The sequence below is a fragment of the Apis mellifera genome, linkage group LG14, assembly GCF_003254395.2.
Source record: "Apis mellifera strain DH4 linkage group LG14, Amel_HAv3.1, whole genome shotgun sequence".
Classification (NCBI taxonomy): domain Eukaryota; kingdom Metazoa; phylum Arthropoda; class Insecta; order Hymenoptera; family Apidae; genus Apis; species Apis mellifera.
This window is the reverse complement of record NC_037651.1, coordinates 4,630,558-4,644,777: the sequence shown is the minus strand read 5'-3', so window position 1 is coordinate 4,644,777 and position 14,220 is coordinate 4,630,558. Positions and strand designations below refer to the sequence as shown.

General features: G+C 30.1%; 3 protein-coding genes across 4 annotated transcripts in view; 2 read left to right on the top strand and 1 right to left on the bottom strand.

The window, feature by feature from the left end:
* The first annotated feature begins 260 nt into the window (after positions 1–260).
* Positions 261–5,383, top strand: C1q-VP (C1q-like venom protein). 2 transcript variants are annotated; one of them, NM_001144839.2, is made up of 3 exons: positions 261–344; positions 3,577–3,745; positions 4,315–4,657. In NM_001144839.2, coding segments are annotated over exons 1-3 (492 nt in total). In that variant the 5' UTR covers positions 261–342; the 3' UTR covers positions 4,636–4,657. The 2 variants fall into 2 exon arrangements, with proteins under 2 accessions (NP_001138311.1, XP_026300665.1); XM_026444880.1 differs by lacking the exon at positions 261–344 and adding an exon at positions 3,340–3,494 and having other exon boundaries at positions 4,315–5,383.
* Positions 5,384–6,849: 1,466 nt separating this feature from the next.
* Positions 6,850–14,220, bottom strand: part of LOC410482 (adenylosuccinate lyase) — a 29,151-nt gene continuing 21,780 nt past the window's right edge. The window contains exons 2-6 of the mRNA XM_393961.6: positions 10,210–10,413; positions 9,853–10,135; positions 9,591–9,742; positions 9,086–9,484; positions 6,850–8,736 (exon numbers count right to left, since the gene is read on the bottom strand). Coding sequence (XP_393961.3) covers positions 8,473–8,736; positions 9,086–9,484; positions 9,591–9,742; positions 9,853–10,135; positions 10,210–10,413 — 1,302 coding nt within the window. The 3' untranslated portion in view covers positions 6,850–8,472. The remainder of the gene's footprint in view (positions 8,737–9,085; positions 9,485–9,590; positions 9,743–9,852; positions 10,136–10,209; positions 10,414–14,220) is intronic.
* On the top strand, positions 10,916–13,328 carry LOC100577641 (protein snakeskin). Its single transcript, XM_003249611.3, has 4 exons — positions 10,916–11,048; positions 12,348–12,554; positions 12,701–12,820; positions 13,191–13,328. Exons 1-4 carry the CDS (start codon positions 10,998–11,000, stop codon positions 13,299–13,301), a joined length of 489 nt encoding a protein of 162 aa, XP_003249659.1. The 5' UTR covers positions 10,916–10,997; the 3' UTR covers positions 13,302–13,328.

The following is a 14,220-nucleotide window of genomic DNA, read 5'->3' as shown; positions in this document are numbered from 1 at the left end:
AGCTTCGAGCTATTTGACTGTCACTATCTATTTTTTCTAACTAATGTTGGCAGAAAGAGGGAGAGAGAGAAAGACAGAGAGAGAGAGAAGGAGGGAGGGAGAGAGAGGAAGAGAGGGGACTCAAGAGCAGAATACTTCACTTACTTATTCGACACGAGGAAAAGGAAAGGAACGAGACGAGGGAGGAAAGACATTGGAGGTGGCATCAAACTGTCCACTCTCCAAGGTAATATAAAGGCGTGTGTCGACTTCACTTGGTTCAACTTACTTGGAACATCGAACAAGTTGTTCTGTCGAACGAGATTGGGGACGTCCGCCACTGCCACACCACTTTCTACCATCATGTAAGTCCCTTTAAAATCATTAACTTCTTAATTTCTCTCTTTTCTTTTACGAAATTGAAATAATTCGATTGATTAATTTATTTTAAAATCAGGATTTTCATAGTATTTTCCATCCATCATCATCAATTTCTCGTAATATTTTAATATCTTTGATCGAACTTATATATAATTGTATAAAATGAGTTTTTGATTGTAGAAGTTGACCGATTCATTTCCTTCCCCCCTCCCTTTTTTTTCTTTAGTTTAATCTAATATTCCAATGAGTCATCATGGAACGATAACGAAGAATTGAATTAAAAAAGCGAAGATTTCGAAAAATCGAATACATTGATTTTTGATAAAGCCTCTCTCTCTTTTCAGCAATAATAATTATTATTAAATTTTACCAATTAAATTTGCAGCAGAATTTCAGAATTTAAGATAAAATGATATTATTTTTTTTACAATCCATTGATTCAATTTTTAATTCGAAGCTTAATCGTAAGCTTGGAGAGGTTAGTAGTAATCAGGAACTTTTTTTTAAGATATTTTTCACGTATATTCGGATAAAATAATTCATTCTCTCATGCGAAAATGATTATGACCTTTATAATATTACGATATCAACTCGATGAATATGTACTATTTTACGTTGCAAATAGGAATAATTTACACATCGTTAGCACCAGTCTATTTTTTACATCATTTAAATTCCGAATTTTCTGATATATCAATATTTTGTGGAATTTATTTTTGGTCAACAGTGATAAACGATCGATCTTTAAGAAGAATTCTCTTTCGAGTAGGCGACATAGTCAAGGAGAGCTCGCGGACTTTATCTCATTAATTTGTATTCCGCGATAAATGGATCACGTTGCATATCGTGTCATAATGTATGCAAATTCGTTGCATAATACGACACGATGTAATATTTCTATAACGCCATTTTCTATAATATCAGTTTAAAGACAGTTTATTTTTATCGATCTGAAATATATATATTTTAAAATTTTCTTTTTAATAGAAAACTGGAGGAATGGAAGGGGGAATTTTGCATGATAATAATATAAAAAAAAAATTAACAATGGAGAACAGAATGTGAGAAAACAATTCGTCTTTAAAATTTTACATTTAACGAAGCGATAAAAAATTTTTTATTCTCTTCCAAGAAACTCAATAACAAGATTTAAGTATCTAAATATCTACATAATATAATATTTACATAAATTTACATATCTATATTTAAATATCCATATAATAATTTTAATTAATTGTCGATTGTATTCGTTCAGGAATAATTGCATGATTGATTAACAAACGAATCGAAAAAGTAGATCCGTGTAGATCCTTTTTCTTTTCCTTTTTTTTTTTCCTTAAAAATATTCGAAACGAAGTCACGGATTGTCGTGTTTATCGTATCATTCCAATTATCGTGGGCGACATTAACGTATCGCACGTGAGATTGTCGCCTTGAAACTCACGAAAGTGAAAGGATTTCTGATTTTATCTTTCACGGGTAAATGCGATTCCGGGGTTAAAAGTGCATTATTATTACGACGAGTGTTACATTACACTCACTTTTAACTATTAACAATTCATTATTTCCTCCCTCATTCTCCACAGATTCTAATCAATCAATGAATCAATCGAATTTGGAAAAAGAAATATTTTTTCCAATTCAATTTAGAAAATTTATTCGATCAATTCTCTTTTTTATTTTTTTTTTATATATTCTTGTCAAGAAAATGTTTATTTCTCTCTCTCTCTCTGTATTATCTCGATAATTGTGTATTGTAACGAAGATAAGACAGATACTAATTAAACGAAGTTAATCGAATTGGAATTATTATGTTGGAAGCGAGAGAACAGAAGAATAGACTGAGTTATTATTGAAGCGGATGCAATAAATAGGTAAAAAGGTAAAAGGTAAAAAAGAATTAATTGTATATTGTATATAACTTTCTCCCGATATAGAAAGTTTAACGCGATTGGCATTTCTGCTAGATCGTGCTTGACGAAGAACCAATGCTTCTTATTTTATCGTGCCAGATATTCGATTAATAGAGCAAGACCGATGATAGCAAATGAATTTTACGCTCGATCTGTTGAAACATCTCTGTTCGACATTATTATATCACATTGCACGCGATATATAAAAAGAAAAAAAAAGAAGAGAGAAGCAAAATTTTATAATCCAATTTTTATCGAGATAAAAATTATTTAAAAAGAAAAATAGAAATTATGAAATTCAATTCGATTAGAAAATTAAAAAAAAAAAAAACGAAAGATTGAAGAAGAGAGAAGAAGAATCGAAGAATCATTGATCGATATTTCATAATGAAAAAAAAAAAAAAACTCCATCCATCGAATTCTCATGATTTCACTCGAAATAATATCTGGTGCAAGGCAGAAAGTAAGCGATTTCACCTGGGGAACAGAGATAACCGAAACCGGTATCCCCGAAAACGAAAGTAGTCCGGGATAAAGGAAAGATATCTGTGCGTGTTAAATAAGAAGGAAAAATGAAAAAGATGAAAAAGGTGAAGCGAATGGAGAGGTAGCCGCGAGCAGTGAAAGTCCGTAAACCGGGTTGAACTTTGCCAAGAATGGTCAGGCCTGTGATTTAAAACGTGATTCAAATGAGAGGAGAAAAAAAGAGGAAAAAATAAACGAGATGAAATTAAAAATAATTCGAGCTACGTACTTTATACTTCTTACGTAAGAACGAAAAATAAAACTAAGATATATTTCTACTGCGTTTGATAAATCACTTTTCCTTTATTTTTCCGTATCAACGTGCAACATCTTTTAACATTATTCCCAATGAAAAATATTTCCAACGATGCATTTATTTATTTTATTATTTTTTTTTTATCAGAATCTATATATCGTTTGTTAAATTTTTGTAGTGAAAAATGATCGAATTAATCAATAATTAAAATCATGCTGACCGTCATGTTTCGTTAAATCGAATCGATCCACGTATTTTCTCGTATAATATCGTGTTACAAAAATAAGATTTAACGAGGAGAGCCGACAACTTATGAGTCATCGATAATTATCATTTGTAATTCCACCGAGTGGCGGTGTGCATGGAAACGTGAAAAAGATTGCCATTCCTTCGCGAACGTGTTCACGCGACGCTTGAGAAATTTAAACGATAACAAAAATGTAATTTGACTGGTATTATTGTATTATATCGTGACTTATATCGTAAATCGTTCTGACCAATCGTTAAAAATATTTGTTCCAGGGTGGTGTGGCTAGTGTTGATAGCAACATCATCATCTGTCTATCTGGCGGAGGCGGCTATACCGGATCCACCAAATTCCAAAATCTCCACTGTCAACCCGTCGAAACTGTCCACTGCGGTGGACTGCACCGGAATTATTGCCTTTTCGGCGACCCATGCCTCTGTCGATGTGAGTCCGAGCATTTTAAATCCTAAAGTTTTTCAATTTTAAATCGAAATTTGACGAAATCTCAGAGGATCGTTTACATATATCACATATAGGCATTCTTGAAATTCTTAATTTGAATACACGATGTTTTGAAACATCGTCGATAAACATCCTCCTCTTGCACAACAATTTTCCAATGGCTTTAACGATAAACTGGGAGATATAGGTTATAAATTTTTATTTTACACTGTCAACATTATACGTTGCCTTATAATTTGTTTAAATTTTATCAAGTCTTGAGTTCATTCGAAGTTGTCATTTATAAAATTTTGCTAATAATACATATTGGTTCAATCATGCAAAAAGAAACATCAGTTTTCAAGATTTGTTCAAAAGTATTAGTATTATAAATAAAGAGATATTTCATGATCGAAAAAGATATAGAAATGATTTGTTAACTGATCTCTGAACAAATGAATTTAATACACAACAAGATTTTTTAACCGAGTCTAACCATTTGAAGAAAAATTGTCCATTCGAGGCTTCCAAATTCGAGGATTTATTTAACAAATTTTTATTTGATCCACCAGCATGCCAAAGCCGTATTCGCCGAGACACTGGTCGACAAAGGTGTGGGTTACGTACCCCAAACAGGAATTTTCATCACCAACTGTCCAGGCCTGTATCAATTCAGCTTTGCCGGATATGGAAGCACCGATCTACGATTAACTTTGAAAAAGAAACAAAACAATTCTGACAGCTGGAGACCTGTGGTTGGCACTGGTGCAGGAGGTGGTGCTAATTTGATCTTGCTGGAAGTCGATGTTGGAGATCAGCTAGCTGTCTTCGTCGATAGTGGAAAAATATCGGACGGCGTCACGTTCTCTGGATACAGAATTGCTAAAATATAATCTACCAATTCGTGTAATTGAACCACCAAGACGACAACGATCGCTTTCTTTTTAATAAGCAAATATCGAAAATTATTTAGAATATTTATCACTCGTGCAAATCTAAATTTGATTTAATTTCGAATCGATAATGTGAAACTGTTTTTTTCTTCTTCTTTTTTTTTTTGAAATAATCTCTTCAGCAGTTAATCATTTACTCGTCAATTTTTTTATTATAAATTGAGTTATTCTTTTTGAAATTGCTGACATCTATGGAAGAATTTGAAATCGATCTGATACTAGAAAACACAAAATTGAGCAGTAGTCTTTGATGAATTTGAAGGTGAAAATTTGAATTCGTTATTGAATTTCTTCGAATGAATATTTTTGGATTGGATTTAATCGTGATCCTAAATGAGAAACATTCGATCAGAGCGATTTTAACCTTCTTCACGAATTTAACGCTCTGTGATAGCTCCCTTTCTATCGTTTTTACTTTTCCATGTGTCTCGCAATTTCTTTGATCATTTCGTCAAAATAATATTATCATGGATTACTGAAATTGTGAGACAAATGAATTTTTTATGTATTGTCTTCTTCTTTTTCTTATTTCCTTTCTATTCATTGTTTTATTTTTATTTTACCTATCAGTACAATTCTTTTTGTTAAATTTCATTCATTCGTTCTTCTTTTTACAATTTTTTTTTCTTCTTCTGTAAAAATGACGTTTCTATATTAGTACTATATTACTATTTTTCTTCTTTCTTCATTTTTCTTCAATTATTATTGAAATTCTACTTTTTATCCTTCTATTCCTTCGAATCCTGAATTTTCTTCCTTATTTTTTTAAATTATTCTTCTTCTACTTAAGTCTCCTCAAATACCTCTGTCAGTATTACCATATCAAAATTACTCTTGCTACAGATAATTTTCCATTTATTTTTCTCTATTTCAAATCTATATACTCGCTTTATTTATCTCTTTTCCTATACATTTTACTTTCTCTTGTTACAACTATTATATTACTATAGAATCTATTCTCTTTGCTATGTTACTATTTTAATGACAGACTTTCACTTCTGATTTCAAATCTTTTTTTATTTCTCATATTCTTTTATTTCTTTGTATTTCAGTTTTAATTAAGTTTTATTTTGTTTTTTTTTTTTTTTATGAACTCAAGAATATACTGAAGTACCTGAAATTTTATGTTATTTAGCACTTCATTTTCATTTCTGAGTGCTACTGATATTACTTTTTTTTTTTTTTTAATTTCTTTAATGATTTATTTTATAACTGCTTCTACACTATTGCTATTTTTAGCTATTTTATGTTCCTTTATGATCTCTATTTCTTTTTCTTTTCTAATCTTGTTCTGTTGTTCTTTCTGTTATTACTTTATTTCCATTTTTTCAATCTTATTTTCTGTTCTTTTATCTTCTATTATGATCTATTATGTTTGTGATTTATTTTATTGTTATTCTATATCTGTTATTTAATTTTTTTCAATTCTATTTTTTCTTTCATAAGTTATTTCATATTTCTTCTATTGAATTTAAATACTACTTTCTACCTCTGTATATTATCCTATTTCTTATGTGTGTGTTTTCTTTCTCTGAACTTGTTTCTATCTGTTATCACTATATTTTATCATACTTTTCCTTTCTGTATTTAAAAATTCTTTTCACTATTTTCTGTATATATTAGTTCCATTCTTCTTTTATTACTTTAGTTTTTCTCATTAAATTTTCCTTTCTCTTCATCTACTATTTGAAAAACTATTTACTTTAATTTCTTTGACTTCTTTGACTTTATTTCTTCTTTTCAATATATACTTTTTTCTCCATTATTTTCTCCATAAATTTGATCTATATTTATTTCTTCTTCATTCTCATTTCTTTTTCATCTTTCCAATTTTGTAAATACTTATCTAAATTTTCCTTTATTATCTACTATTCTATATCTTCATTCTACTCTAAATTTTTGTTTCTATTTCTTTTCTATTTTCTTATTTTTGAACTTTCTTTTTTCTTCCTTTTTTTAAAAATACTTTTTTTTCTTTCTTCGTTTATAGAAAAGTATTCCAAATGCTATGTATTTCATTCTCTTCTTCTTCTTCTTTCTATATCCATTCTATATCTATTATATGCAAACTATTTATTCTTTTCTTCGTTCTTCTTTCTATTTCGTATTTCAAATTTCAAAATTCTTTTCCAAATTTCTACTTTTTCTTTCTCATCTTTTCATTTTCTCCTCTTCTATCTACTTCTGTCTACATTTCTATTTTACTTGTCGATAAAAACCCTCTTGAATTCAATCCTTCATGCATTGAAAGAACAATCTAAATATTCAAGGAAAAAGACGCGCCATTAAAAACCGGAAGTGCACGTGCTGCGTCACTTTCGATCAGGAAACCGCGTTTCCTCTTATATTCTCTCACTTCTAGTCTAGTCTTCCCACCTATCGTTACCTGGATCTATTCTACGAAAACTATAAACAACGAGAACAATGCGCAATTCTTCTCATGCTGTGATTCTCAAGTGCTATAGTCATTTAAATCTAAATATGTACACGAGACTGTAATCACGTATTTCCATTCTGTATACCTTGCGAATTAATACAAAATTTCTTTTCTTTTTCAGGATACAAAGTTAACTTTAATCTCTCGTTGTAAGTTAACAGTTGCTTGATTGTTTCTTTTTTTTCTTCTTCTTCATTCTATTTGCTATTTCTTCGAAGAGAAAGATATACGTATTTTGTTTCATAAATTTATTAATTTTTTTAGAAATTAGAAAAAAATAAGAAAACGAATCGAACAACTGTTAGCCACTATGCCTTGACTATCTGTTTACAATAAACTATCAGTCTCTACATCTCTGTCTTTCTTTTTACATACTTTTCTCTACCTATTCTCATCATAATTATTTGCTTCATCTCTCTATCTCTTATTCTTCCATATCTTTTTTTCTTTTTTCCCTCCTCAAGTGTAAATATAAAAATTAACGACTTTTTTGAGTTTCTTCTTTTCTTTTCATCTTCATTTCGACTCTTCTTTTGCTATCACAGCAGCTACGTTTTCGACAAGTTTCTAATGGAATCGTAGAGATATAAATCGATAATTTTTTTAACCCTTTCGTTATTAAAGACGATTATCCAATTATCCTTTCTTGCACACAATTGAATTAATTATTATTAATAAAACTTTACAAGTTAGAAATTATAAATTATTATTTCATATCGTTTATTAAAATAAATAAGCTTTCAGAGATTGTTACTTAAATTTTAAAAATTATAACTTAATTGATTATTAAATTTTGTAAAATGTCAATTTACAACTTGTAATTTATCAATTCAATGTTATTAGTAAGTTAATTATCGTGCAAGAAAGCTTTGATGTACTCTAAAAGAGATTAAAATCATCCCTCAACATTTTATATTAATAAAATTTCTGTCTAATATTTTTAATTGATATATTTTTGCTGAACTGTATCGTTTAATTTCTTTATTGTAAGATATTGGCGAAGAATTGCATCATGACGAAAGGGTTAATAAAAGAAGAAAACGTTCAATGCGAAAGAAGCGTGCACCTAATTGCGAAACGATCCGCTTTACAATTGTCCTGATTTTTATTCAGTTCTGATCTTTGTAAAGTTTACAAATAATAACAATATCTTGTACACGCATCGCTTTTTTTTGCTTTCGAAATACGTAAAAATAGCAGGGAAAAAATTAAAAAAAAAAAGAAAAACAAAAATTAGAAGATTAAAAATTGAAGAAAAGAATTAAAAAATTCTATATTCTCAAAGAATTAAAAAATTAGGATTAAAAGGGAAAATCCTGCGAAAAATAAAAAAAGTTTAATCAAATATTGAGTTCCACGCTTTCACTTAAGAGTCCTTGATAATTTTCGAGCACAGGTTGGACTTCCTCTTCTAAAAATTCAATGACTTGTTCAGGTGCCCTGCCAACGAAAGTTCGTGGATCTAGAAGATTGTCCAATTGGTCGAGGATCGGTTTGAAGTAAGGATCCTTCTTAATCCTCTCGACTAGATCGTTGTCCTTGCCGTATTGCTTCACCTGTGCACCTGCTTCTTGGGACAACACTCTTATTTTCTCGTGACAAACCTGTTACAGAAGAGTTAAATATGGTTAAAATATTTCTCTTTCTTTTCTTCTTTGATAATTTTATATATATTAATTTTTCTATGAGTTCGAAATAGCAATAATTCATTGTTAATCCAAATTTAAAACATTCATTACTAAAAATATTAATTAATAAATAAATAATGCAATTTAATTTCAATTTTTCAAAAAAAATTTTAATTTTCTTTCAATTTTGAAATTGCTATTCCTGAACAAAGATCTTGACACAAGTATATCATATTAATAATAATGTTATTCAAATTAAAGAAACAGATTTTTAAATATCTATCCACTCTGATCAACTAATAATTGAAGCATAAAAATCCTGTACCTGTCTATCACCTCCAGCTTTTACCATAGCCATTATTACATTTTCTGAGGCCATGAAAGGTAATTCTTGGTCGATGTGCCTGGCAATCACGTTGGGATAAACGATCATACCCTCTGTAATATTTTGAAGTGTCATTAAAATCACATCCCCGGATAAAAACGCTTCAGAAAGGGTAATTCTCCTATTGGCAGAGTCGTCCAATGTTCTTTCCATCCATTGAGTAGCCGCTGTTTGTAAAGCATTGTTAACCAGAGTCATCAAATGCCTTGCTATACTGCAACATCTTTCTGATCTCATTGGATTCCTTTTGTATGGCATTGCGCTTGATCCAATTTGAGTGCTTTCGAATGGCTCATCGATTTCTTTCATGCTTGCCAACAATCGAATGTCGCTGCAGATCTGAAGATAAAAATTTTAGAAAGAAAATGATATCATTCAGAAGACAAGTTTTGTATCGAGCGATATCGATCGATTTTTTAAAAATAAAATAAAGATACCCTTTCACCTTGTGGACAGTGGATCCTAAAGAACTTAGAGCGTTCAAGCATTCCACATCGACCTTTCTGCTATAAGTTTGCCCCGTTACAGGATAACACTTCTCGAATCCTGCCATTTTGGTTACCAACCGATCCAACTTCTTCACCTTTTCTCCGTCGCCTGAGGAATTGAAAGAGAGAATTTTTAATTAAAATTTAATTTCGAGATGGAAAGGTCTCGAGATTCTTGCAATCCATTTGATAGAAAAATTAATCCAGCAAGCAATTTACCATTGAACAACTGAAGGAACGATGCTTGGGTGCCTGTCGTTCCTTTCACGCCTCGAAACTTCAGATCGTCCCTGGCTCGTCGAAGAGCTCTCTCGTCCATCAGAAGATCGTGGAGCCACAACGTCGCCCGTTTTCCAACAGTTGTCAGTTGCGCAGGTTGAAGATGGGTGTATCCCAATGTCGGCAACTCCCGATACATCATCGCAAATTTGGCGAGGCGCGACAAAACATTAGCCAATTTCGGAAGAAGGATATCGAATCCTTGGCGAAGAACGATTAAATCCTTGATAATAAAAATGGATAAAGTGTATCGACGAGTGTTTCGAAGATATTTCTTTTTTCATATATATATATTACCGTGTTGTCACCGACGTAGCAACTTGTCGCCCCCAGATGGATTATGGGAGCCGCTTTCGGGCATTGGTTCCCGAAAACGTGGACATGGGCCATCACATCGTGTCTCGTGGCCTTTTCTTCCTTCGCCGCTGCCTCGAAGTCGATATCGTTCGCGTGGGCCTCCATTTCCGCGACTTGTTCAGGGGTAATGGCCAGGCCCAGCTCCTGGAATGGTAAAATTATGTAAAGTAATATCGAATAATATTAATAATATTAATAAAGTAATATCGAATAATATTATTCTAATTGTTAAATTTAAAAAAAAAAAAAAGAATGGCAGATATTTTTAATAGATAAATGACGACGATATTCGTGGGTTGAAGAAGAAAAGAAAATCTGATACGTGGAAAATTTTGGTTTTTATCTTTTTCCACGAAAAATTCATGATATTCTGAATCGTGATTGATAAGTATTTAACAACGATTTGAATATAATTGGAAGATGTTTCATTAACGCGTTGCGTTATGAAGATTAATTATTTTTAATTATTTTATATTCGTTATTTTTTGAAGGGAACGAAGAATTGAAAATATCGTTTCAAGGTATATATATGTATATTATCGTTAGAGAGATAATACGGTATAAATGTACGGGTGTTATTTTTTACACGTCTTATCCCGCTTTCATACACGCATACGCTGTATCATCTGATTAGATAAAGAGAGGGCTTAGTACTCTCGAAACCAGCACGTTTTTACTTCAGATCCACCTGTTTCTGATCGTGAAGAGTGAGCATCGAAAAGCTAAACATGGTGTCTTTGGAAACTGTCGCGGGTATAGTGATAAAAGTTCTCAAGTTGGTGAGGAAAATAATTCTTCGATTAATCAATTATCCGAATTGTAAACAAATGGAATAAAAACAAATCGATAATTCGTGAATAACAGAGAGGATATTAAAATTGAATTAATAATAAATAACTAAACGATATATTCTTATTCGGATTTTATTTTTTTAGTTTCGTACTCGAGAAAGAATTATTAAAATATCTTATTTTTTTTTCCCACGATAAAATATATTTTATAAATACAAACAAGAATAAATAATTTTATCTTACATAAATAAAATAATTGCATTAACGTGGATGTGAATCAGCGATACATAAATTTCTTTGGATATAAAATTTTTCATCGTTTTTACAAAAGATTCGTTATTTTTAATCAATTAAAGAGTAACGAAAGGGATTTCAAAACAATTATTTTTCTTATTGATGGATGATCGATTATCTTATAGATAAATCTACTTTGCAATAATAAATACACATATAATAATCGTGATTCATATGGACCTCAGCGACCAACAATTGTGATTCTTATTTATTGAAGAAATTTTTTACGAACGTTTAATTGCGCATCGATAATACGATCGAATCTGATTAATAACCCCGGATCTGCCAATTATCCTTATGCCCTTACGTTGATAAATCATCGTAATCGAATTTCTCATTCAAGAAATATTTATCACATAGTTCCATGATTCATTTTTTGTCCTTATCAGTACACGATAAAGCGTCTTGTTTGTAATGGTATTACGACGCCCTTTTTCTTTTTTTTTTTTTTTTTTAAATTCATCCGATATCGCGATATTAAGCTCGTAGTATTTTTATAGCAGAGAATTAACTTTTTAGAAAATTTAATAGAAAGATTATATGTAATGAAAATATTTTTCTCTGATCTCTCGAGTTTTGTACATACATGCATACACCTGTGCACGATCAAATACACAATAATCTTCACTAATCAATTTGTCGTTGCATATCAGAATTAGATATATAATAATAAATAAATTAATCAATCGATTATATCTGAAATTTGATCGAAAGATAAAAATATTCTTGGGAAAAGTTGAGTGGCAATTAGGAAAATATATACAATAGTGCAACGATGCATTATATTAAATAGAGTAAACTTAAGAGTAAACTTAAGAGAATTACTTTTTGCAAATTATGTTGAGAATGAAATCGCGAAATTTTTTAAAAAAATAACATCCTCTTGAATTCAAAATATCGACGATAAAAAAATATTTGATCGAATCGAATTCAATCTTTTCCGAATATTTCGTTTCAATTTTTCAAAAACTGATTAATAATTTGTCCTTTCAGATTATTAATCTGATAATCCTGATCCTGTATCGAACGGGATACAAAGGAGAATTCCTGGGTGTCGGAGGGACATGGAACTTAAACGAAGATAAAAATCCAGACGCTGAGATGGTTGCGTCCGGAGTTTTGGTCGGATTTTTCATATACACCAGCGTCGTTCTGATCTCTTACTGCTTCGGGAGCATGTATCACAAGAAGACACTTGTCGTAAGATCAATTTTTATTAATTTTAAGAACGAAAAAAAATCTGTTGCATCGGATTATTACGTGAATACAAATATTTTTATCGTTCAAAAATTAATTTCCATAGCTGCGTAAAAAAAATTATTCGAATGTGTTAATTTGTTTAACAGGAAATTATAATGAACTTCGTTGGAACGTTTATGTTCATCGCTGTGGGGGGTACAGCGCTTCATTATTGGCATGGTTATCAACCGGAAAATAAATTCGACACGATTGTTCAAGAACGACAGGTAACCCAATAATGCAAATATTTATTATGTTTTTTAATCGAATTTTTATTTATTAAAATTTTCTTTTCGACAATTACATAGGGATACATATGAGATTGTAATTTGTCCATTTATCCAAATAAATTTTAAAGCTCGCATCTTATCTTATTATTTTTGCAATTGTAGAGTTAACGATACTGTGAACATTTTTAAAAATATTTATTAGATTTTTGAAATAAATAAATAAATAAATAATTTCGGTTTGTATATCTAAATTTTTAAAAATTATTGGACAAATTATATAACTCATATTACATTCTATCATAAAAATATGATTAATATTTCGTATATTTATTAATTTAAATATTCTTAAAATAATTTTTTTTTTTAGATCGGCTTAGCTGTTGGAGCGTTATGCGTTATCGAGGGTGCAGCGTATCTCGTCGATTTAATATTGAGTTTTCTCCATTTTTCGAAAAATACCGACAATTTTTTAGAATAAAGTCGAAAAATTTCGTATAAAAGAAAAGCAGTATAGAACCAGTATTTTTTAAATTGATATCATCATCGATAATAATCCTTTCATTATAAATAAATATTCAATATACATACATAATTCATATTGAAACAATTTTCATATTTCAGAAAATAATTGATCATATATATATTAGAAAAAAATCAATAGAAAATTAATAGAAAATTAAGAATTCTATTAATATTTAATTAATATAGAAAGATATAAAACTTGCACTTGTGAATAAATACTTTTAGAATTTTTAATTCTCTATTAAAACAATTTTATATAATTTTGATAAATTAATTTTTATTTATGCAATATATACAATGCATATGGAATAGTATTTAATTTTTTGTATTATTATAATTGTTGTACGTACACAATAATACATTTCTTTCGACAAATTTTTCGAATCGATAATTTTTTTTTTTTTTTAATTATCTTAAAATTCTCTTTCACGTTCTTCTTTCATTGAAGACACACGTGAGAAGATAGTTAATGGTACAAGAACAGAAGTGAACGGAGTTGTTTGTTCGAATGAAATTTCGAGAATATTTCGATGGGAAGATCGATTTTATCTCGTCCAACATCAAATTTTCAATCGATTCAAAGTTAGTTTAATGTGACAAACATGAATATACTGGAATATTTACGTCACTTACTTAAGGATTTCAGTTATCTGCTGAAAATACACAAGCTGGTAAAATAATAATCTTCCGTTCAAGTAATCACTCATTAATTTTCGAAATCCGTTGATCCAAAAATTAATACCTATCCATATTTCAGATCATAGCCGGGGTATGCATATACGAATTGTTGAAGCACAAAGAATATATGATACCAAGATGGCTGTGGGTCATTTATTGCATCGACTCTTGCACATACTCTATCGTCTATATTTCCA